Source organism: Ornithodoros turicata, chromosome 2 (genome assembly GCF_037126465.1).
Source record: "Ornithodoros turicata isolate Travis chromosome 2, ASM3712646v1, whole genome shotgun sequence".
In the NCBI taxonomy this organism is placed as follows: Eukaryota; Metazoa; Arthropoda; class Arachnida; order Ixodida; family Argasidae; genus Ornithodoros; species Ornithodoros turicata.
The window spans coordinates 62151645-62177463 of record NC_088202.1 but is presented as its reverse complement, the minus strand read 5'-3'; the positions used below and the strand labels follow the sequence as shown (position 1 = coordinate 62177463).

General features: G+C 49.6%; 1 protein-coding gene across 3 annotated transcripts in view; it reads right to left on the bottom strand.

Moving 5' to 3' along the window:
* Window positions 1-25819, bottom strand: part of LOC135385487 (complement C3-like) — a 290804-nt gene that overhangs the window by 146428 nt on the left and 118557 nt on the right. For all 3 annotated transcript variants that reach the window (XM_064614824.1, XM_064614823.1, XM_064614825.1), the window contains one exon: window positions 10940-11038. In XM_064614824.1, coding sequence (XP_064470894.1) covers window positions 10940-11038 — 99 coding nt within the window. The remainder of the gene's footprint in view (window positions 1-10939; window positions 11039-25819) is intronic.

Genomic DNA, 25819 nt, shown 5'->3' with positions numbered 1-25819 from the left:
ATGACGATACCGATACATCTTCCCCTCAAACGCTCACAAGTAAAAAAAAAATACTGCTTATTTTTCCCCCTTTTTTTTCGCATTCAACTGTTCAACTGTGCGGCTTAAAGTTTTCATCATAACACAGCTTGTTGGGTTGTCGTCTCTGCCGAGTGGGACGCTGTCCTGTGGAGGTCGAGGCTGGCGCTGAAGGTGTGTGGTGTAGAGCAGGTGACGAGAGCAGGTGCTGTCGGATGGCGCAGTAGCCGCGCCTGCCGGACCTTCGCCAAAGTCGTCGTCCCATTCCGGTCCCTCTGGGTCCGGCAGATATGGCTCGTTCGTTTTGAGTAGGTGCCTGCGGTTACGGCGAAGAACTCGGTAATCCTGTGTCACCACGTTGTAAGACCGCGGGGCAACTTGGCTCTGCAGCTTCGCCTTGAGGGCCCAGCGATTACCTTCGCGTACGCGGACTGTGTCCCCTTCCTGTAGAGCCATTAATGCCGGAGATTGCTTGTGTGGCTGCTTCCTTTTCCACACTGGTGGTGGTACGTCCTGCGAAAAGTGCGGTACGCGGGACCGCAACCGACGTCCCATTAACAATTCGCTGGGGCATCTTCCGTCATCAAGTGGCGTCACGCGATAAACTAGTAGGCCGAGCCAAAAGTCGTCCCCATTTCTCATGGATTTCTGTAGAGTGCGTTTAACCACTTCAACTCCTTTTTCTGCCAAGCCGTTTGAAGTTGGAAAATACGGGCTCGACGTTGTGTGCGTGAAGTCGTATAGCTTCGCCAGCTGACGGAAGTCTTGGGATGTGCATTATGGGCCATTATCAGTGCACACATCCAACGGAATCCCGTGCCGTGCGAATATACTTCCTAGTGTTTCCACCACCGTGTGTGCACTCGTGTTGTCTAGCTGTTCAACTTCCGGGAAGTTCGAGTACGCATCGTAGGCAACTAGAAAAGACTTTCTGGCGTACTGGCACAAGTCGACTCCAATTCGTTGCCATGGACGGGAGGGTACTTGTCTCATTACTAATGGCTCCTGGGCCTGCTGGTAAGAGAACTCCTGGCAGGTGGCACATCGTTTGATCAGTGACTTTATGTCTCCGCTGAAACCGGGCGAAAATACCAGCTGGCGAGTCCTTGTCAAACATTTATTAATACCGAGGTGTCCATCATGAATTCGCTGAAGCATCTCTGATCTCATGCTTGTTGGTATTACTGCCTTCGTGCCTTAAGAACAGAAGCCCATCAACCACGGTCAGTTCAGACTGCACTGTCTTGAACTCTCCCATGATGGGTTGGTGGTTTTCCAGTTGCTCCATAATGTTACGCAGTGTGGAGTCCTTCGCAGTTTCAAGGGCTATTCGTGCTGCTGTTGCTTCACTAAAAAGGCTCTTGCGAGTCTCGATAGCATGGACTTCGACGTCATTGCAGGCTACATGGGCGGACTCTGAGTTATTTCCATGGGCCTGTGATAGCACGTCGGGGACGATCAAGTTTTTCCCGGGACGTAAAGCAACTAGAAATCGTACCTCATCAAGCGCAAGAAAAAACGCTGGAGTCTCGGTGGCATGTCGCCAATGGCCTTCTTCGAAATTGCTAACAGTGTTCTATGGTCCGTCTCCACCAGTATCTGTCTGCCGTAGACCAAGTCGTGGAACTTTTCCATGCCGAATACAATTCCAAGTGCTTCCTATTCTATCTGGGAATAGCGGGTTTCTGATTCAGACAGTACCCGAGAAGCATAAGCCACTGGACGCCATCCCTGTTGATGTTTCTGAAAGAGTGCTGCTCAGAGGCCTACCCTCGATGCATCGGTGGCTACCTTAGTGGGCTTGTGCAGGTCAAACAGAGCTAGGAGAAAGGCCGTAGTGAGCGCTTGCTCAAGATGCGACCATTCTTTCTCCGTCGCACGGCTCCATTCGAAAATGCTGTCTTTCCGGAGCAGGGCCCTCAGTTGTTCTGTTTTTGTAGCTAGGTCTGGTATGTACTTTCCAAAGTAGTTTATCAGTCCTAGAAATCGATGTAGTTGTTTCCTGTCAGTTGGGGTGCGGAAACTCTTGTACACTGCTGATGAGCTGCGGACTGGGTCTTATCCCCTCGCTGGAGATGACGTCACCCAGACACTCCAGTTCTGGAAAATTTGCATTTTTCCAGATTAAGTGTCAGGTGCTGCTCCTGTACCCGAATCAGTACCGTGCGTAAGCGTTCGTCATGTTCCTGCTGTGTCTTACCCCAGACTAGAATGTCGTCGATGTAGTCCTTCAAATATGTTCGCCATAGTCTGCTGAAAAACTTCGGGGGCTGATGATATACCAAACGGGAGCCTGATGTAGTGATATCGTCGAAACGGCGTGCCCATAGTACAAATCTTGGCGGTTTCTTCGTCGAGGGGAATCTGGTGATACCCCGATTTGGCGTCTAAGGTGGAAAAAACCCGCGCATCGGCAAGTTCCGCTTGGATGCCCTCTCGTTTTGGTAACTGATAGTGTTCCCGTTTTAAGTGCTCATTTATGCTCCTCGGGTCGAGGCAAAGTCGCAGCTCATTCTTCTTTCGTGCTATGAGCATTGGACTAACCCAGTCAGTTGGGCTGTCGGCCTTCCTTAGGATTCCTGCGTCAACCAGGCGGTGAAGCTCCTGTACTACCGGGCGTCGAAGAGCATGCGATATTCGACGAGCTGGCTATACCACAGGAACCGTCCCTTCTTTAAGCTCCATTTTGTACGTTCGGTTGACGCACCCTAGGCCCCGGAAAACGCGGGGGAAGTCGTTCAACATCTTTCTTCCTTCGTCAGTCATTTGAAGCACAGTGCCAACTCGGCTGATGAGTTCGAATTGTTCACATGCTGAGAGGCCGAGGATTGGTGTCCGCGCTTTTTTTACAACAAAGATCTGCACGAGATCCGTATTCCCATTGTATGCCATCTGCAGCGTAGTGACCCTACAGTGTGCGATTAGTCCTCCGCTGTCACTTCGTAGTCTCGCGCTGGTATGCCGAACTTCGTCGCTGGGCACATTTCGCTGCAACCAGGATCTCGGCAGCAAATCAGCCTGTGCTCCGGTGTCAACCTTAAAGGAAATAGGATGTCCGGATACATGTGCTGAGATGATCAGTCTGGCCCTTGCGATGCGCAGCTGCCGATCTCGAGGACGGAAAACTCCTCTATGCTGTCCTCAACAGGTGCGGCACTTATGTCATTCACTGCTGTTCGGCAGCAGGAAGCAAAGTGGTTGCACTTCTGGCAACGTGGACAAATCTTTCCAAAAGCAGGGCAGGTGCCATGACGATGAACGAAGTTGCAGTTCCCGCACCGACGATCCGCACCCCGGTCACTGTGTTGGTCTCGGGTCCAGTTCCGCGCTGCATTTACCTTGTCAACCCCCTTCTCTTTTTCTTCGAACGTGAGGCTGCGAAGTGTCTATTCCACTCGCTCGGCACATAGTAACTGCCTTATCCATGGTTAAGTTAGCCTCTCTGAGGAGCCGTTGCCGAAGTTTCTTGTTTGTAATTCCATAAACAATTTGATCTCGGACCATTGAATCTTCCAACGTAGTAAATTCACATGACTTTACTAGAATGCGTAATTCGCGATAGAAAACTTCGAAAGTCTCCCCCTCCTCCTGCATTCGTATCCTGAACTTATACCTTTCGTAGGTCTCATTCTTCTTCGGTATGCAATAATCCTCGAACTTCTGGAGCGCCTCGTTAAATGATGTGCCTTCCGGAAGGTCAAAAGTTTGATACACTTCTTGTGCCTCTTCTCCCGCTACGTGAAGAAGCAACGCTACCTTTTGCGCATCAGAGCGTCCCGATGATTTTGCTGCCCCCGGCTGTTGTGGAAGCTCGGTGGCGGTCAAAAACACTTGGAGCCTTTGCTTGAAGCGACGCCAGTTCTCTGCGACGTTGCCTGTGAAGCTCAGTCCTGCTGGAGCTCGCAGGCCTTCCATGATATCGGCGTTCGAAACGTGGGACGAAGGACACTTCTGTCACCATGTATCGTGTACCAGACGAAGACAAAGTGTTTATTCAGCTCGCGCTGGGCTGTACCGTCATGGTGATGACGATACCGCTACAGTCATTTCGTGGTAACTTTTGGTGCCAGATGCAGCCAGTTCTCGCCAGTTTCGTCAGATCTCGCATGTTCACGTGGCACCTTCCGAGCGCCAGCAATTTGCCAGCTAGCACTTTTTCCGCCCGGCCTCAAAGCGACCGAGCAGAGGATTGCCCATCTATATCCGGTGCGTCACATCCTCATCGCGAGGGTGGCGAGGGACCTTATTGGCCCGCACGTCAAAGTTCACGTGGTTTAGCAGACGCTGGAGCCCGAAGACGAGCGACCGCGATGCCCCTAGCGTGACCACCGCTAGATTCATCGCACACATGTTCGGGTGGCAACGGTCACGTGATCCAGCTCGGGTACCGACCTACCAATTTCCGAGCCCTAGGCCGTGTTGCCATGAAAGGACCAGCCGACTTCGCTATTAAGTTCATGATTAACACGCAGATTTCCACTGTACGCAATATTTTTCAAAGAGAAAAACAGGCTCGAACATCGCCGCTCGCGTTCCCGCTCGACTCGCTTCACAGGGTCAAACGAGAAGGAAGAGAAGAAAACGTCATCGGTGATGTTACGGTGAACTAGTGATGTCATTACGGTTCAAACGGGGGCGACCGCGCTTTTATCGAGGTTAGCGCCGTCCGTCTTTTTTTTTTTTTTTTTTTGCTTTTTCCCTATCAAGTTGTGAATAATTTACGACTTCGAAGTTCCTGCAGAATTTCGACACGTGTTGCCACTTCCAGAGTGGGAAGTTTGTACTCTCCAGAGATGCAGAGTGATGAGGTGTGCATCGTGCGGTGATGCGCCTTGTTACATGTCGGTGGGCGCAAGCTTAATCGGCGTTGTCGGTCACCATGTGGTAATCAAACAAAAGGCTTGGCAATACAGCTCGGAAGAAATAAAACAACTCGCGTGTTTGTATCGTCCATGTTTTTAGTCTACCTCGGCTAATTCTCGTTGTTTAGCTCGGTGATTGGTAGGCTGACCATGAGATGCTGGTGGTTTATGACATTGTTTGATTCTGTTGGTCTTCCCAATGAGCAACAGATGGTCAACAGTTGGTCTTTACAACGGTCAATGGACACACGTCGCCAGGACATCTTGTGCGGCGACGTGCTGGCGACGGCAATGCGATACGTTACACTGGATTGTGCTCTACAACGTATCCTCAAGAACACAACTCCTGCTGAACGAGACATGAAATAAATAACCAACCAAGTTGCCAATCGAAGCAACGGGCGAGTCTGTGATTAAAGCGATGGGGCGATCATGTTGAAGCGCGAATTGATGCAACGCTCAGTGTTGCGCTGTATTTACACTCATTGACAGCACACAACAGAACAACATTAACAATCATCACGATAAGAAAGACGACTGGAAACACGGACACTGGGAAAACAGCGTCCAACTAGCAACTGAAGTTTATATTCACAGTCCACCTACTGACCGTGCGGCCGTTGTTGGCCGCACAGGAGTGGGTATCGTCACTCACGACTATTGCCAAAAAATGAAGCGAGCTCGAGCGGGGCAGGTTGACCAATTTTGGGCCAACGTTGTTGGAGAACTTCCCAATCAGGGTGGCCTAACCTTGAACGGTGTCTGTGAACCAATGTTTTTATTTATTTATTGATGCGTATACGCTACACCGCCTCACGGCTTACTGTATTACGCTTACTGTATTCGATAAATCAAAGAAAAAGCGGAAAGAAACAGTTCTTCCAGTGCTGCGGCTTACTGCGTTGTTCCGAGTAAAAGATAATAGACGATGTTTCTCCAAACCAACCAGTGGGCTGTACCGTAGTGACGTCAAAATGATGCGAGCGCCTGTTCGGCTCGTTCCCTGCTTTGTCACCGTTGTGCAGGGTCGCGATTTTTGAACTCAAATTCTGTGATGTTTATCCATCTGTTGAATGAATCACACAATCAGAAAGTGCATTTTAATAGGCAGGTTAACGGATTGCCTCGAAAACTTGGTTGAAGTGCTTTCTGAGCTCCTTTACAAAACAAAACAAAACAAACAAACAAAAAACAGACACGTATATTTTTGCGCTGTTATGCTACACTACTTTATCCCTCCAAATGCTGCAGTTACTGCTAGCACAAGAGGTACAGTACGCTTAACTTTCGCGCGGGACAGATCAGGCGGGACAGAACAGGGGTCCGTGCTGAGCGGCTGCCAGGAATCAAACTGGGGCGCGCTCGTTTATTCTTCGTCCTTCTTTTGCATCCTTGCCACCGACGGTGCTACAGGGCTCCCCCCCCCCCCCCCCCAGACCGTACTAAAAAGGAACGGTCGACGTAGCTAAGGCCCAAGTGACATATGTTTGGTTGGCGTAACCTGACGTGGAGCGGCGCCGTCGAGAGTAAGGGGAGCGGACAAGGGAAGGCAGGATGCGATGTAGGCAGGCTTGACTCGATCGAGGGCGACGGTGTCCGGCTTCCCGTTGATCTCTATACGCACAGTCTTGGGTGTCCGGGATAGGACGGGATAGGAACCGGAGTAAGGCGGCGCCAGCAAGGTTTCGCACGATCGTTTCTGTTCCAAAACATGCGTCGCCGTGCTTAGGTCCTGGCTAACGAAGACTGTGCGACTGGTTGGCATGCGAGGTGGAACGGGAGTGACGTGTCGGAATAACTTCTTTAGGTCCCGAACGTAGTCACTGTGGGATGGATACGGTTGATCGGAGCTGGAGTTGAGGAAGTCCCCAGGAAGACGCAGAGGGGAACCATAAGCTAGCTCTACTGGTGCACACCGGAGATCCTGCTTGACGACAACGCGTATGCCGAGCAATGCAAAGGGAAGATGTTGGGCCCAGCGTGATCGGGAGGGTTGCGCAGTGAGGGCTACCTTCAACTGGTGGTGGATGCGCTCGACCAAACCATTCGCCGCTGGATGGTAGGCGGTTGTCTGTATATGGTGCGCTCCGAGGAGGCTGGTGAGTGCTGAGAAGAGGGCACAACGGAACTGTGGACCCCAGTCCGTTGTGACAGTGGATGCACAGCCGAACCGTGCCCTTTTTCCCAAAGGCTTCGGCGACGGTTTGGGCGGAGATATCTGCTAAGGGAACAACCTCAGGCCACCTTGTAAACCGGTCCACACAAGTCAGGATGTACTTGTAACCGGGGATGTGGGTAGTGGGCAGACTATATCGAGATGAACGTGGTCGTATCGGGCTCGTGGCGGGAGGAATGCGTGGAGCTGGGTCTTAGTGTGCCGCCCAACTTTCGAGCGCTGGCAGGAGACGCAGGTTTTCACCCATTGCTGTATGTCCTTATGGATGCCTGGCCAAACGTATCGTGCCGTGAGAAGCTTCTGAGAAGTGCGCACACCAGGGTGGGCCAGATTATGGGCAGCCTCGAAGATCTTCGCGGAGTGCGACAGGAATAAGTGGACGGCTTGTGCCAGTGGTTGTGTCACAAAGTACAGACATCGTCGTCGACGGTATGGGCACAAGACGAAGCGCAAGCGGGGTCTGAGGAGCAGCTTGGAGCTCGCGTGTCTCGGAATCATCAAATTGAGCTTCGACGATGTCCTCGAGACTTATCGGGCAAGGCGCGGTGATGTTATCGATCCGAGATAAAGCATGCCGCTTGATCGCTTGAAGACATCCGCGGCGCTGTTATCGACACCATGCACATGCCGGATATCGGTTGTGAACTCCGAAATGTAGGCGAGGTGCCGAGTTTCCCGTGGTAGATAGTTACACATATGCAAGGGGCTTATGGTCCGTTAAGATGTGAAAGGTCCGGCACTCGAGAAAGTGACGGAAGTTGTGGACTGCTGCACATATTGCGAGAAGCTCCCGGCCGAAAATGCTGTATCTGATCTGGGCGTCGTTAAGACGTTGGGAGAAGTATGCCACTGGGTGCCATATGTTGGAGGTACACTGCTGCAGCACAGCGCCGACAGCGGATCCTGAAGCGTCGACCATGAGCCGGGTGGGCGCATCGTGTTGCGGATGAATGAGCAGAGCGGCACCTGCGAGCGCCTGTTTGATAGTTGCAAAAGCACCGTCCGCGGTCTCCGATCATGGAATGGCTGCCGACGACTTTACTTTTCTTCTGAGCAAGTCCGTACGAGGCCTAAGGATGTCTGCGCAATTGGCGATAAAACGGCGGTGGAAGTTGATAAGGCCAAGGAAACGGCGGAGCTGGCAAACAACAACAACTTTATTTTGAGAAGTAGAGTGGGGAGGTTCATCGCCTGAGGCGATACTCTACCCCATTGCTGGTGGGGATGTGGGGAATAAAATAATGAGCCCCTTCACAATAACGACCGAAGTCCGATGGTGTCCAGAAATGTCAAAAGAGCTTTGAGCGCAGATCGTTGCTGGCTGGATTTGGCCAGGGACCAAGCAATTTCGATAGGGAGAAGGGGCGACTAAGAGACTCGGAGAGTGCGGTTCGGGAAGGTTGGTAGTGGGGGCAATGAAGAAGAATGTGCTCCAGATCCTGAAGAACACCACAGTGGCAGCAGGTGGGGGAGTCAACTTGTCTCAAGCGGTAACGCCACTGAGCTGTAAAGGCCACATCGAGGCGCATTCGGTGGATTATGCAGCATCTTGACGAGAGGTGTTTCGTGGCATGCGGAAAGCGAGCGATGGATCAACTCTGCTCAACATAGATGGGGGGAGAATGTCGGTTGTTCATTGGCGGGAAGCCAGGGGTGTCACGAGGCGTCGCAGAATGGAACGGCGGTCTCCTCTCAGCAGAGCAATACTGGTCCGTATCCGATAGGAGAGTGCTGCTTCTGCGGCGCTGTCGGCCTGCTTGTTCCCACGACACCACAATGGGCTGCAACCCACTGGAGAACTAGCCTGTGGACTGCTGCGTAGACAGTGTGGTAAGCCATTAACACATCTGTGACTAGGGGTGCGGATGGGCCTCGTATGCCGGAAATTGCAATAGCTTGAAGTGCAGATTTGGAGTCTGTGAAGACTGCCCATTCCCGCGGGGTAATGGGCAGCTCGCCGCGGAGCTGGGGAACAGTAGTTTGCCTGGGAAAGTCTGTGACGGCTTTGACCTTGTGGCCCAGAGGCGGATACCTGCGGCGGAGATGTGGTGGCCGAGGAATTCGAGCTCAGACACTCCGAATGTGTACTTTTTTGCATTGACAACAAGGCCGTTTTCTTGGAGTCGACTGAAGAGTTGGCGTAAATGGTGGAAAATTGTGTAAATGCTGTAAATGACACCAAGATCTTCTCGTAGCGTGAAGTTGGTATAAATGTTCAACTACCAGCAGACTGTGCTTCAGAGACGGAAGCGACGGTAACGAGGTTCGTTATATTGTCCCGCAGGCGGCGCTGCCTTATGCTGACCTCGAGATTGTGGAAATGTAAGAAACCCGCCCCAAGAATCGGGTGCTCCACGTTGGCAACCACGAAGAGACACCTGAACGTCCTGCATAAGCCAAGATCAAGAATGAGGGAACGTAGACCGTATGTGTTGATGGTGGACCTGTTCGCAGCTTGCAGTGCGTGCGTGAGACCCTGACGAACATTCTTGTCAGAAGGTTTTGCGGGTATAACGCTGACTTGTGCTCCAGAGTCCACAAGGAAATGGTGGTTCCCTATTCGATCCCCGACATACAGAAGGCGGGCAGGTCGGGGGCCTTGTCGGTTACCGCCATTACTGACCCACCGTGGAGTTTTCCTGCCAGCTGCAGGGGGCTCGGCAACGCGTCGAACGGTGTCGGAAGCGTCGGTGATACTACCAATACTGGGGGCTCTGGGTGCGCTGCTGCGACGATGCGCGGGGGCGTTGGCGACTGCTCGATCGGGGCCTGCGAGTTTGGCCGTGAAGATTAGCTTGCAGATTAGCCAGTTGCATCGACATTATTTCCATATCTCCCGCCAAACGTGCGATGGCACCTTCCAGTTCGCTAGTTGCCGGAGGCGACGCGGCTGCAGGGGAACGCAGTGTTGCCACGCCGGCTGAAGCATAATCTGTGATGCGGTCAGCGAGGTCGACCAAACGGTCTAAGGCAACATCGTCGTTCCCAGCCAAGATGAGTCGCACATCTTGCGGCAGGTGTTTGAGGAAGAGCTCGCGGAGGGTCGCGGAGTGGTCGTCTGATCGTCGTCCCAGGAGCTGTGTCATCGGATGCAGGAGATGCGACGGACGGCGGCCAACAAGCTCCTCAGGCGTAAGGAGTTGCTGTTTCCTCGCTCGCTCCGAAATCGTCATGCGCGAAACAATGGCAGACTTCAACGTTTCATAAGCGATGTCAGGCCGTATGGACGAAAGGACGTCATCAATGTCATCGATCAGCTCCGGGGGGATAAGCGGTAGCACCTCACAGTACTTAGTCATCTTTCTCTGGACGCGACGCGCCTGGAAGAGCGCTTCGACTTCTCGAAACCAGATCTTCGGTTTCTTAATCCAAAACGACGGGAGTTGGAGGGTCGTAGTCGTGGAAATTGTCGGAGTCGGAGTGGACGATGTCGTGCCGGAACCTCCATCGGGAGAGCTAACTTCGTCTCCATGAGCGGTCTGGGGGTTCTGAGGCTCACTCATGAGGTGCGCTGAGTTCGGGTCACCAAATTTGTAGATCAAGCGAGACAAAACCAGGGTCCGTGCTGAGCGGCTGCGAGGAATCAAACTACACGGTGGGGCGCGCTCGTTTATTCTTCGTCCTTCTTTTGTATCCTTGCCACCGAGGGCGCTACATCCAAGACTAATCTTCGTTCGCGGCACCAGACAGGGTTTAGGGCTTCCTGAGTTTCTTCCCCGCCCAAAATCACTCCAACCGAAGTGGGAATCTCATTGTCTGCCTATATCTCGAAGGCAAACTCGTCAGTGTAATAATCGAACAACAATGTACGACAGCTACAACCTAACTACATGACAGTGTTGGCATAAGACATTGTTTGTAAGCGCAGGAGATTTATACGCACCAATTACAGATATTTCATACTTCTGCGTTCCTGGCACTGCCTGGTCAGCGAACGAAGACGTAATAGTAACACGTTGTGTCTTATTCTCGTAGATCTCATCTGAAAAAATACAGAAAGAAAGGGAAGAAGACAGTTCAGGTAAACGTCAGAGAACTCTTCAGCGTCGACTGCTCAACCGAAAACGAGTGCACACCTTACAACATTTGCTTACGCTCGTGTCTCTAATGTCGTTATTTGCTCTTGAACCATCAATTCGTAGATCTTTGCTGCCATGGGAAGTGCATATCCTTACTTACGAAATCATTGCGTCACATTTTACCAACTTGCCCGGTATAACGTATAATCAGGGTTATATATCAATTAACGCCGCTACTTTTGAAATTCCCACGCAGTGAGACGTACGATCGATGTCAGTGTGACGCCATTGCAGGGCTCTTTTGATATTGCGACATTTTGAGGCGGCGTTGTGTTGCTCCTGCTGAGGAAATCTACCGATGAGGAGAACACATGAGCAGGATATATAGGACAGGAAGTTCTCGCGTACGAAATAAATGGAGCCGGTTGGTGCATAGCTCTACAAAGGCGACTACGAACACACGGACGAGAAACGGGAAGGCGTCGCAGTTTCATCCTTTACTAGACAAGTTATGTAAAGCATACAATCGAACACAGGTGCGCACACGCCAGTACAAATATTGAAAATCCTTCTCCCCCGCTTACGGCCAAAGGTGAAATCATCCACACACCCTTATCGATAAGCGATCGTTGTTTCTCTGGTGACATCGCTGTAGGTGAACTAACATTTTTCGTTTTGCTTGTTGATATGCGCCGAGTCTCGACAACCTGCTTGATCTGGAAATCTGTAGACCTGTACAGAATCTGCGTGGTCTTAAAGTCCGTGGTGCACCCACAAGACGCGACATGTGCAGCCAAATGCGAACTATTTAACTCCCCCGCTTTTACTTAATTACCATGTTCCCTAAGTCGCTAATTGAGGCAACGGCCCGTGTCCCCTATGTATTCTTTACCACAAGAGACAGTGACCGAGTATACTACCCCCATTACACAGTGTACGTGCCTATACCTATGCCTAATACCACACCCTTCAACGTCGGAGTCTCTCTTAAATGTCAGATATGCCGATTTTGAAGTGCCGCAGAACTGAGCAATACTCGCGCTGTGTTCATTAACGAACATTGAATATGTGTGCGAAATATCATGGTCCAACTGTTTTTAGAAAACATTTTTTTTTTAGTTCCCACGCCCGCCCTTCAGACCGTCAGCAAACCCTGCGCACGGGCGCACCGACGTGGCGCTCTCGGTTTATCTGTCTTTGGCTTGGCATGGACTCTTGGCGTCTTTCGTTTCGTCCTCTGTGCATCGTACATAAGCGAACAGCTGTTATGTTATTGCTAAGCCGGAAACAAAGCATGTGAATATTTCTTTAGCACGGCGTCGTTTGGAAAGTGCTGACCTTGCCTTTAATGGGCTGGAGCGCTATGATACGTGATATGCCACGGCGAAGTTGCCCAGAATGCGACGGTGCAACGCTGTTCGAGCATTTCATCAGAGCATTTAAGTGTTACCTATTATAAGTTTCCAAAAGACCAAGCAGTGCGAAGCTCTTGGCTGACGGCGACAGCGGTGCCTGCTAAGTTCCACTCCAAGGATTTCGTCCACAAATGTTATCCTAGGTTACGCGCGACTCGAGAGGCAATTTGGAATCTCGGCGCGAAATCGTCTGATGATAATCTGAGATGCCCGACACACAAATTTTGAATGTGCCACTGAGGATCAAGGCAAAATAGAGAGCAAAAAGTTAAGTCGAGGTCCAGATATAAAAATAGGAAGCTTCATGAATCGATTGTGCAGCTGTCCTACTGCGCTTCCACTGATATAGCCACGATTAACAATACAACAGTATTTATAATCTAACTTGTGAATTACCACAGGTGCACGCTGAAGGCGGAAATGCGACAGGATCTGGCTTGCATCTGGTGCATGACGAAATTGCTGACACGTTAGTTGCAGTCTAGCTGCCACCAAAGGGTATGACAATGTGATGTCATAATTTGAGTATTCACCTATGTTCCATTTTTCATGGGCGCTATCATGCAGACATCTTGGCACCACTCTTAAATCTCCCCTCAACGTTACAACCTGTGCTTTCAGGGGGGGAAACAAAGGTCGCCATTCTGATTAGCTGCTATCCCAGTTCAAGCACTTCTGCTGTCCGGACGGTTCCTGTGGATGGGATAGTACAAAGTTCACTGTCTGATATAGAAGGTACGTTACATTAGTACAGTTAATTTGCACATTTTTGTTACTGTTAGCTGGATTACTGTCCGATTACTGTTGGATTACTGTTGGAAGCTGATGTCGTCTCTGATAACGTTTTATAATTTTCACTGTCATCAACGTCCATTGAGGAAGGTGCCTTTACTATATGATGTTTGATTGCAGAATAGCCCAGAATTCATGTTAACATTGTCTACTCTTATTAATTCACTGTCTGTGTTCTGAGAGCTAAGAAAAATGGGAACAATTTATTTGTCACAACTTCGCACTGGATAGTGGTAATGGATTGGCATGTATGCTAAGATATCTGGATTCTACAATACTGGTGTTGAACTTAGTCCATTACTGTGGGCAATACCACATTCATTACATTTTTAGTGGGTCCACTGCACAAATACTGTGTGCATACTGCATACATGCTGTTCTCTTGGCAAAAATACCTGAGCAGTGCTGTGTAGTCTTTTTATCCATAGTCCATAATCTTACTGCAAAGTCATAGTTAGTCCAAGTAGTCATAGAAGAGCAATGTGCAAGTATCCTGCGATAGAGATTCACAACAGAAAAAAGACTGTTGAGAGCATCTAAATTTAAATGAGACGAGACTTTCGTGCAGAAGGCTGTACTTGTTAATGTCTAACGTGAATCTACAAAATCCCAGAATATATAAAACATGTTGTAAGGTAGAGAGCGAGGGTTGGTACGGACATAAAAATAAATATACAAACATATATAATAAAATAAAAAGGGGGTACAACTCCATCAGTTTCAAGCCGGCAAGGGATGAGTTGACAAGACACTGTAGCACTGTTTCCCTGAATGTGTTGCCCGTGAATGCATTTTGTGCCAAATACTTATCTGGCCGCCGTGGTCATTCATGTGTTATGCTACACAACTCATCCTTTGTCTGCTCTCTACCTTACAACATGTCTTATATATTCTGGAATTTTGTAACTTGATGTTAGACCTGAAGAAGTACAGCCTTCTGTGCGAAAATGTTATTTCTGTTGTGCAGAATCATTATAAAGTAAACATGACTATCCATTTCTTGTGATTAAATCATTTTGCTTTTTTTTCTGCATTGGTGAGCAACCGTAAGGACACATGCAAGAAAGGGAGTCCCTTTGGGATGACAAACCCTCATCACCTCATAAGGATACAGTTGATGAACGTTTCATGTTCTCAAGCACATGGAAACTTCAACAAATAATTCATAAAAAAGCCAGTCAGTGCTATCACCAGGATTTGATTGTGGACCGTCCTGCTACCGGTCAGGAATGTTACATTTCAGACACTCATTGACTTTTGCTGAATTACTTGTTGACTTTGTCCCAAGGTGGAGCTCGCCACAGCTCATTTGCCTATCTGTTAGTGTTGCGACGTGTGTTGTGTTTTTCTCTTTGTGTGTTCCAGACTCAGAACGGTTATTTTGGATCAGGTCAGGTACGTTTCATTTCGACATGGCAAACAGAAAGTGGTATTTCTCAACACAACTTAGCAGTGTCCTTCATGCATTACTGCTGCGGCCATTAAGCGTGAATGGAAAGCTGCACACTATGTTCACTCTACTTTTATTGTGTGCTATGTAATCTTGTTCAAGTTCTGTCAAACGAGCGTGTAATGCTATCGTATAGTTCAGTACTTCATTTAAGTGGGATGAATGGCAGCGCAATACTGCAGGAAAGAAACTGTCATGTTATGGGAAGTGTTTATGTATTGTACATTTAACTACCAATTTTATTTCTTAACTTTCGCCGGCGTATCGTGTCAAGCCATGTTATATTAATTTGGAACACGTTCATTTTAGTAGCCAGAGCAGCTGTTACACAGTGAGAACATAGCCCGTGCGCAGTGTTGTACGTATCGCCGTTACAGTAATGTATACTTTTTCGGTATCGGAGGGCATATCGGCGATACTTTTTAAAATCAGTATCGGAAAAGTATTTCCGTTACGCATTTATGGTAACGCATCGTTACCGATACCGATACTTTTTAGTGTCCCACCCTTTGCTCACCGACCATATTTCTTACTCTTATTCATTGTCAATGGTCCGCCTAGCCCTCGACAAAAAGCTTGTGGACACGCCTACGTGCTCCGTAACCGGAATTATGAAATCATACCAAACACGTGTTCACCGTTTTTGTTTGAAACTGAAGGAAATAACCACGCTGTGTTCAACGAAAGAGTTGAGATCAACAAACAGAGGTCAAGTTCCTTAACAACAGTGCGCTCTAAATTCCACTGCTAAGCTGCCGTGTCGCACTGAGTCACACTCACATATACTGTAGCATTGTAAACTTCACATAGGATTCCTTGGTCATTGGACTTCATGGTACAGCACTGTGCATACTTAACAGTAACACGACCTCCGTACAATCGGTGGCCCCAGTAGAAAGTACGCAAGGGTTCGCCACTATGTGAGTAGTAAACATGTAAGTCGAAACCTGACCTTCATGTTTGCAACTCGCATTGTCGGGAACTATTGCGCACTTTCTACTGGGGCCATCGATTGTACGGAGGTCGTGTTACTGTTAAGTGTGCACAGTGCTGTATGTGTGGGACTGACACTAACGTAATTATCACACTGGCCTCTGTCAGCTGCCGGAGACACCACAGCTTGCAAGGATGACAGAAGACGATTTCAAGAACCAGCTATTGCTAAAAGTCAAGCATAACGTTTCCGAGCTACATATGAAATATGCTGTCTTTTCACTGCAGAACTGTTCACGTAAGCGATATTTCAATGTTGCACCATCTCCGTATTTCAAACAAAAGTATCGCCCAAAGTATCGCGTTACTTTTTTTAGTAACGGTAGCGGTACTTCGTTACTTTACAAAAGAAGTATCGATATCGGTATTTCGATACGTTTTACGCAAGTAACGAGTATCGGTATCGCGATACCATATTTCGGTAACGGGTACAACACTGCCCGTGTGTGTTTGTCTTTTCCACCGCGGCCCCTGGTTTTCCTCCCTGATGCTACACATGTCAGGGATAGGTTTCAAAACCGGTAGTTCCAGCCAAGTGAGAATTGCTTTTCAGGGGATCATCACGCTGGCAGATGAAACATATGGTTTAAATTATTTGCAGGACAGGAATTGCGTAGCTTCACACTACTATACTACGACGTAAGAGTGGTTTCAAACCTAGCTTTCATGTGTTCCTGACATTATCGCACGAGATGTAGTATCCACTATGATCCTTTATATGGGGGGTATGTACAGTGCAATCAACATATGCTGTTTACAAATCTGTGTTTCCTACTATGGTGAAATGGGGTAGTTTGTATCTGAGAGCCATAGTGAAACACAGGCAGCCAAGGACAGACTTTTGATGCCCTCGAGAAACTTAGCAACACATTGCAGGGACTCTGGATGCTGCCTAAATTTCCAGAACACCGAGATCAAGGCAGCGTTTAAACAACAAGTGGTTAGAGAAATCCAAGACAGTTGCATGTGTAAGCAGTCCGCTGTTGCGTTTGTTTCTGTCCGAGATACTTTATCTCAAAGGGGACGCACGGGCACACTCAGAATCATACTTGGGCTGCCTGTGAAATAGAATGAGGAGAGGGGGAAGATATATATAACCCTTTTTTCTTGTCTGTTATTCTGTTGGTTAAATTGTCATTTGTTTAGCAGCGTGTATGTGTATATTCCAGAGACTGCTAACCCTTTTATATATAACCCTTTTTTCTTGTCTGTTATTCTGTTGGTTAAATTGTCATTTGTTTAGCAGCGTGTATGTGTATATTCCAGAGACTGCTAATAAATATATCAGTTAAGAGCTAGCAGTTCCATTGTAGCTGTCCCATCCTTTCCTTGGCTTCTTGTGTTTCACTATGGCCATATTTGCTATTGCAAAAAAAAAAAAAAGACCATAGAAAAACACGAAAAGAGCGACCTGGAAAGCTACCTGTTCTAGTACTCACATGCAGGCAATGCAATGAGGTAACATGTTCCATTCATGAAGTGTACACAGTAATACACATCACAATGGCAACCGATTATTCAGATTTTTCTTGAACTACTTTGTCTTTTTGAGCTTTGATTGCCCAGCCTATTACTGGAGCTTTATGTGATTCCCCTCTAGAGATACTTGAAGACTGCTGATGCTGTGCAGTTTGTTAATTTTGAAACTGTACTGTGCTAAGTTAAAAAAAGAGAATGTCATACCTGCATTTGAATACATAGGAATAATTAAGTACTTTCCTTGTTGACATTTATATTTGCACCAGATCCCAACATTGTTGATTGATGGAAATTGTTGATTGATATTTGTTGAAGATATTTATTTGCTTGCCAAACAATACACAAATGTCGTCTTTTCTAGTGAGATATTCCCTTCACCAGACATAATGTGGAAAAGTTAAAGGGGCACAATGATGGTAGAGTTTAGCATTGGTTTTTGCCACTTCACATATATTCACTGTTATTCGTGTGCACATGTAGGACTAGGAAGGTACTGCATGTGCATAAAAATAATTTCGTATGCAGCCACACATATGGTTCAGAAGATTAGATAGATAATAGATGTCCAAGCATATATAATTGTGCCTCATGTGCAATGGGTATGCTAACGCATAACTTCCATGAAGACTCAAGTTACATGGTCCCTGTAAGACTGCCCTTTGCGAATGGTTTGGTAACGTGTCTCTAACTGTAAAGGTAAGAGGCAGTCGAGAATGCTGCAGACAGGGTTGCAACTTACATATTGCTTATCATGTCCTACATGATAAATATTACATACAAAGTGAGTTGTGCAAGAATTCCTGAGTACGGAATTATTTCCAAGGCTGGCCAGTGATGTCACCCAGGACGACAAGTCACATAAATTGCCTCTAACACTTTTACACCCCATGGGCTGAGTTCTGAGTTGAAACAGCACTCTACAGAAGGATAAGGTGCACCCACTGATTTGATTTCTGGGATCTATGCTATGCCCTATCTCTTCAGACCCCACATTTCTAAAAACACGATTTCTAAGTGGCAATATGTGCTCTGGTATTTCTTTAGCGTCTGCATAGTGTGCGACCACATGGCTTCTGGAGCTTTCATGCGCATGTTTTTGTGCTACGGTGCTGATTACAAACAATATCCAGATGTTAGACATGAAATCCAGTAGTTTGTGGCGTGCCACACAACGCAGCATGACATGGGAGTGTGTGATTCAAAGAAAGCTTCTGGAAAATGCACAGAATCCCACAAAAAGTTTAAAATGTGATTTGTACTTCGTTTTACGCCGCTCGTCGTTCCATAACACGTCGACGGTGTTGCACATTGGTAAATCGTACGTAAAACTTGTCCCATAGCAGTATGGGGTTTCTCAAATACATAGCACGATTTTTTTCCTGCTAAAATAAAACGCTGTCGGCATTTCCTTGCTAAAACGGCTGTCGAAACGTCAGTCAATTTCCTAAGATAACTGACCCTACAATAGGCAAGTGATGTAAAGGGGATAACGCAGACGCGACTTGATACAAATTGTACGTGCTCACAAAACACAAACGACGAATTCCAGTCACAACATCGCACAGAGCTTGGTTCACGAATGAGTTCGCGGCTGCTGCACTGTTTACTTATCGCGGAACCAGTGGAACCCGGCTGTCCGCCATCTTCAAGCACTGATACGTGAAGCCACGAAAAGCCGTAGCTGGAATCCACTGACAAGTACGAAGGCGCGTACACGTCACAATGCCCGTTCGGGTGCATCTACGTCATAAAAATGTCTGCGCCCATGTGTGCTACGGAATGAATTATCTGTTTCTTTTTGTTTGTTTTTACATGGTACTGTACCGAACTGGGCGAATGAAGGTGCATTTTGGGGAGAGCTGGATGTGGGCTTTCAGAATATCACTACCGTTTCGACTATTTGGGATATCGGCATAGCTGACCTTAAGTAACGCCAGTAGGGAACATAACTTCTATGTAACGATCATGACGACCTTCACTCCATTTACAGCACCAATTTTCTTTAGCCAATGCGTGGCGGCGCGGATGTACGGCATGCAAACGACCACGTGCCTTGCTTCCTGGGCATTTTCTCTCTTCTGTGAAGGGCTGCCCTTCACCATCCTTCTAACAACCCCCTAATAAAATCACGGGGAAACCCAGCCAGCCGATGATGTCGCGTCTCTGATGGGAAGCGCAGTATCTCAGTCTTGTGAACATAAGACGGACGAAAGCTTCCTCACACAGTTAGCATGGCCCTGATCTATACTTTAGTCACCTTCTGTACGTTTGCAACCCGAACGACGACTACTGGGCCATTCATATCCCGAAATTGTACAAACGTGTGCGAGCATGCCACCTTTTGAAGTACACCTACTGTTACAGTCAACTAGACCTTTCTGTGATTAACATCACTAGTAGTCCTCGCCCGCTATGATTGCGTGTATACCGATGCTCCCCCGTGGTGCTCACCTCCTCCTATCATTCAGCAACATGCCTTTCGCATTAGCACACTGTCTTAGCGTAACTAAACCTGAAGCGTCGCATGCTTCAGCGAACGATGAATTCCACGGGAGGACGGGGCTGGCAACGAATATCTGAAATCAAATGTGTGCACATGAAGCGCTATATAGCGCCCAACAAAAAGGCACAAAATTCACTCTTTCTCGACTTCTCTGTCTACCCAACAATAAACAAAAACAATGAAAGGGCGTATCTTAGGAGCAACTTACGAAATGAGTACCAGCTACTTCCAAAAGGTATTGTCACGGATGAAAACAGATGAGCGAGACGGCGAATAGTCGGCGAACGCTTTATTAAGCGGCTTAGCTAATTAATACCAGAGGAATAGCTCTTAAACAGAACTAAGGTAAAGAATAATGCTCCGACTGGGAGCTCACAAGCTTTTATGCACAGCGGCGAACATTGTAAAAAGCGCGCGTCGGTGGAGAGGAGGAAATACAGAAGCCTCTCCAAGGTCGTCGGCCCGTCCTTGAGATTGATGTGAGCGATGGAGCAGATGCTTCCAGAAGGATCGCCTGCCATGTAGCGGGACGTGTCGCGGGCCCCAGCCCGTCGTTCGACACCTCGTTGCCTGTTGTTGTTGTTGCGTGTGGGCACCCCAAAGACGACACGTGGCATTGCCCCCTCCGTAGACGTGGCATCGTCCCGATGCCGGAACTTGTATCGAGGGCGCTAGAGCAGTTTCGGCGGGCGTTCCGGGCTCTCGAAGTACTCGAGGTAAAGAAGTAGCCAATTTTCTTCTGGTTCCGGGGATCGTCCAAAGTACCTGGAGTAGTACGGCTTGAGGCGAACGACATGAACTATTTCAGGGGTCGGGGTTCGCGCGAAGATGTGCTGTCTTGAGGTACTACTTCGTAGTCCACCTCTCCTATGCGTCGGAGTATTTTGTATGGGCCGAAATAGCGTTTGAGAAGTTTCTCGCTTAACCCTCGTCGTCGGACCGGAGTCCACGCCCATACCAGGTCTCCTGGGCTAAACTGTGTCTTTCGTCGACGTAGATTGTACCTTCTCGTATCTCCGTGTTGTTGCTGTCCGATCCGTAGCCTGGCTAGCTGACAAGCTTCCTCGGCTCGTTGGGTGAAGTCCAGGGCATCGCTTTCTTATTCACTGGGCTCGTGAGGCAGCATCGTTGCTGCATCACGTCCGTGCACATGGTGAAACGGCGTGAACCCGGTTGTTTCTTGGACTGCCGTGTTGTAAGCAAACGTGACGTACGGCAGTATTTCGTCCCACGTCTTGTGCTCTACGTCGACGTACATCGAAATCATGTCGGCAAGAGTCTTGTTTAGCCGCTCGGTGAGGCCGTTTGTTTGTGGATGATACGCCGTCGTTCTGCGGTGGACGGTATGGCTGAGGCGGAAAATTCCTTGGGTGAATCTGCTCGTGAATGATGTTCCTCTGTCGGTGAATATGGTCGTGGGAGCTCTGTGCCGGAGTACAGTGCATTCAACGAAGAACTTCGCCACTTCAGCGGCAGTTCCTTGAGGGAGGGCTTTTGTCTCGGCGTAGCGTGTTAGGTGGTCCGTCGCCACAATTCTACAACGATTTCCAAAAGACGATCACGGGAAGGGTCCGAGTAGGTCCATCCCCATCTGCTCAAACGGTGCCGACGGCGGCGGAATCGGCTGAAGGTATCCAGACGGACGCACTGGTGGCGTTTTTCGGCGTTGACATTCCCTACACGTTCTTACGTACTGGTGGACAGCTTTGGCTAGCTTTGGCCAGTAGTATTTTTCTCTTATCCGGGCCAGCGTTCTGCTGTACCCCAGGTGACCCGAAGATGGCTCGTCATGACAGCATGCGAGGATTTCAGGGCGCATCCCTGAAGGTACAACTAGAAGCCATGTAGCGCCTTGTGGCTCGTGATTCTGTTTGTAGAGGATACCGTTAAGAAGCTGATGAATACCGAATGAAGCTACCGTTAATGAAGAAGCTGGGGAGCGATCGTCTGAAGACGTCTGGGACGTTGCCAGCGCGAGTTTGCAAGTAGTCGATGAGAGGCCTCAGTTCTGTGCTGCAGTTCTGCAGTTCTGTTGCAGTTCTGTGCTTCGCTGTGCTGTTCTAAAGCCATAATGGTCGCATTGACGAGGCCCAGGAAACTGTCGTCGATCTCGTCGCCGCTGTCTGTTCTCTGGAGTGGTGCCCGCGACAAGCAGCCTGCGTCGTTGTGCTTTCTTCCCGACTTGTAGGTAATGGGGACGTCGTACTCCTGTAGCCGAAGACTCCACCGTGCTAATCGACCCGACGGATCTCTCAGGCCGGCGAGCCAGCATAGAGCATGATGGTCTGTCACTACTTTGAACGGGCGTCCGTATAAGTAGGGACGCAGCTTCGTGATGGCCCATATGAGTGCAAGGCACTCCTTCTCTGTTGTCGAGTAGTTTTTCTCGGCCCTGGATAGCGTTCTGCTTGCGTAAGCGATGACACGTTCGAGGCCGTCTTGTAGTTGAACCAGCACTGCCCCGAGACCTTCATTGCTTGCGTCGGTGTGTATTTCGGTTTCGGCGTTGGGGTTGAAGTGTGCCAGCACAGGTGCAGTCTGGAGGCGTGTCTTTAATTCGTCGAAGGCCGCTGTTGCGCTTCGCGCCACTCAAAGGAAGCTCCATGCTTCGTCAGTGCGTTAAGCGGTGACGCGGTTTTCGAGAAATTTGGGATGAGGCGGCGATAGTAGGCGCAGAGACCAAGGAAGCTTCGTACGTCTTTAACGTTAGAAGGAACAGGGTAATTGGCGATAGCCGCTGTCTTTTCGGGATCCGGGCGTATGCTGTAGCCGCTTACGAGATGGCCGAGAAACATGAGTTCTTGGTAGGCGAACCGACATTTTTCAGGTTTTAGCGATAGTCCCGCAGCTCTGATGGCCTCGAGAACTTGTTTCAGTCGTTCTATGTGTTCCTCGAAGGTTCTTGCGAAGACGACGACGTCGTCGAGGTACACAAGGCAGGTTTGCCATTTTAACCCAGCCAGTACGGTGTCCATGACACGTTGATACGTAGCTGGAGCTGTGCAGAGGCCGAACGGCATAACCTTGAATTCGTAAAGCCCATCCGGAGTAACGAAGGCTGTTTTCTCACGATCGCGTTCGTCGACTTCCACTTGCCAATACCCCGTCTTGAGGTCCATGGAGGAGAAGAACTTCGCATTTTGGAGACGATCGAGTGTGTCGTCGATGCGGGATAACGGGTAAACGTCCTTCTTCGTGACCTCGTTGAGTTTTCGGTAGTCGACGCAGAACCTGGGTGTTCCGTCTTTTTTCTACACGAGTACTACCGGCGACGCCCACGGACTGGTCGACGGCTGGATAATGTTGTCGTCCAGCATTTCTTCTACTTGTGCTCGGATGGCTTCTCGCTCTTTAGGTGACACCCGATACGGCATACGATGAATCGGCCGGTCGTCTTCGTCGACTATGATGCGATGCTTTCCTACCATCGTCTGTCGCACTTTGGACGAAGTGGCGAAACAGTCACTGAACACACAGTTCTGTGGCGCAGTCGGTGCGTGCACTGTCGAGGAGACAAATACTTGTGGTGATATAATCGTCCGCAAGGACAGCTATTTTTGTGCCACTTGTGAGATGCTGCGGTTCCTGGCTAAAGTTCGTAATCAGTAGCTGCATTTTCCCGTCTCTGACAGGCACAATTCCTCTTGCTATCCCGATGCGATGTAGGAGGAGATGAATGTTTCCTTCGGCCAACAGAGAGCCATTCGGGGCTGTGTCACTCACAGCAGTATTAATACGTGATGACGAGGGAGGAAGGTTGACCCACTGACTTGCTATAGTTGCCACATGCGTATTTGTGCGCTTCTCCGGGCTTATACGCGTCAGTAACGCATTACCGTCGTCTTCCCCTTCTGGCGTCTCTAAGGAGATTACTCCGTTGGTGAAGTCGATGACCGCTTTATTTTCTTGTAGAAAGTCCATTCCGAGGATGACGTCACGTGGGCAGTTCGGCAGGACCACGAAGCTGACGACGTACTGGATGTCGCGCACTTGTATGACTGCCGTGCATCGGCCAGTCGGTGTTACGACGTGTCCACCAACAGACCTGATGTCAGGCTCATCCCACTTCGTTTGCACCTTGCGAAGCTTCTTAGCCAACGTAGCACATATGACAGAGTCATCGGCACCGGTATCGATTAACGCGGTCGTCTCATGGCCGTCGATGAGTATTTGCACGTTATTGGTAATTTTTCGCGCGGCCCGGCGGTGCTGCGTTGCTGTTCGTCGAGTTGGAGGAATTGTAACTTTTCGTCGGTCCGCAGCTTCACCTCCTGGAGCTGCAGTCTTCAGTTTTCCCCGTTAGGGCTGCGCCACACAGGTCGTCTTGCCGGTGACGGTGAACGTGCTGTTCCTGGGGACCTGCTGCGGTGGTGGACGCTCGGGGACAGGTCACGTCGTGAGCCAGCAGAAGCATTCTGCTGCCGTAGATAGTCTTCAATTGCGGCGGGGCGACTACCGCGCTGAAGGCGGGGGGCGTCGGGTGAAAATCCGGGTAGACCCAGTCGTCGGTACGGGAAACAGCGGTAGACGTGATTGGCTTCGCCACAGTGGTAACAAAGCGGCCTCAAGCCTTACGTTCGCTATACATCTGTCTTGCGAGTGCCTTGTGCGCGTGGCGGGTAGCTGATTGGTGCAGGTTGGGCGGGTCCCAAATGCGCCTAGCTGTTGCTGTACCCGTACCGCGCTGCCTGTGGTGGCTGTCGTAGTGCGGCGGCGTAGGCTGGCTTTGGTACCTCAGCGAGGGGTGGCGGCGCTTGGAGCGCCTGCTGCACCTCCTCCTTGATTATCGCCCCGATGGAGGTCAAAGGAGCTCCTGTTTCTTCTGGGCGGAGGAGAGCTCGTACTTCTTGCCGAACCACCTCTCGGATCAATTGCCTGAGGGAGTGTACGTCGTAGCCTGCAGGCGCGGCGAAGGCTTGGCAGTCCTGAGGTCGCTGTCCGACGGTGGACCGAGAGAGTAAAGCCCTCTCAATCCTGACGGCTTCGGTCAGGAAAGCTTCTGTCGTCGTGGGTGGGTTACGGAATAGGCCTTGAAAAATCTACTCTTTCACGCCTCTCATGAGCTGGTGAACTTTCTTTTCTTCGGAGGCTTTCGGGTCAGCTCGCTTGAAAAGCCGCAGGACATCTTCAACGAAGCCGGTGACGCTTTCGTTTGGTAGCTGTACCCGAATCTGGAGTAGTTGTTCGGCGAGTTCCGTTGGTTGCTCAAAAGTGAACGCCTCGCGGAACTTGTCTTTGAATACCTTCCAGGACGTAAAAGAGTCCCCCCTGTTCTCAAACCAGGTCCGCGCCGTCCCGTCAAGAAGAAGTAGGTGTTGACGAGCTTCTGGTCGTCGTTCCACCTGTTAAACCCAGCGATCCGCTCGAAATGGTCGAGCCAGTCGTCAACGTCGTCGTAAAGTTCTCCGGTAAATGTTTTCGGCGATCGTGCAGGGGCGACAGGCGCGGTGACTGGCTGCGCCGTTTGGGTGGTGCTATCCGCAGTCGTCATCTTGCGGGTTGGGGGTCCCAATGGGCCGAATTCCGCAGGTAGACCACGCTTTCTTCGACTCAGTCGTTGCTGTTCTTCCAGGCCCCCTATCTGGTGGAATTGTTCTCTTTAATAGTCCCCTACACCACAGTTTTGTCCACAGTTTGACGGCTGAACTTCACCACGACTGGCCCCGTCCCCCGGAAGTTATGGACCGCGACTTCTCACTAATCGAGCTAAAGGCAGCGCTGAAGCTTGTGAACGCCAGCTCGTCCCCTGGGCCCGATAAAATCACCTATGCCGCCCTACGAAACCTTGACGGGCGGTCACTCCAAGCTCTCCTTCATATCTATAATACGTCTTGGCAACAAGGATCTTTACCACATACATGGAAGGAGGCCTTGGTTGTTCCCATCCTGAAACCAGGCAAGCCCCCAAATGCCCTATCCTCCTTTCGCCCGGTGAGCCTGACAAGCTGTGTGGGGAAACTGATGGAGAGAATGGTTTTGCATCGCCTCGACTGGTGGCTCGAAAAACGACGTGCGTTCCCTCACGAAATGGCTGGATTTCGTCGCCACCGAAGCTCCATGGATCCAGTTCTCGACCTAGTCTCTACAGTTCAACATGCTCGAGCCCATCGAC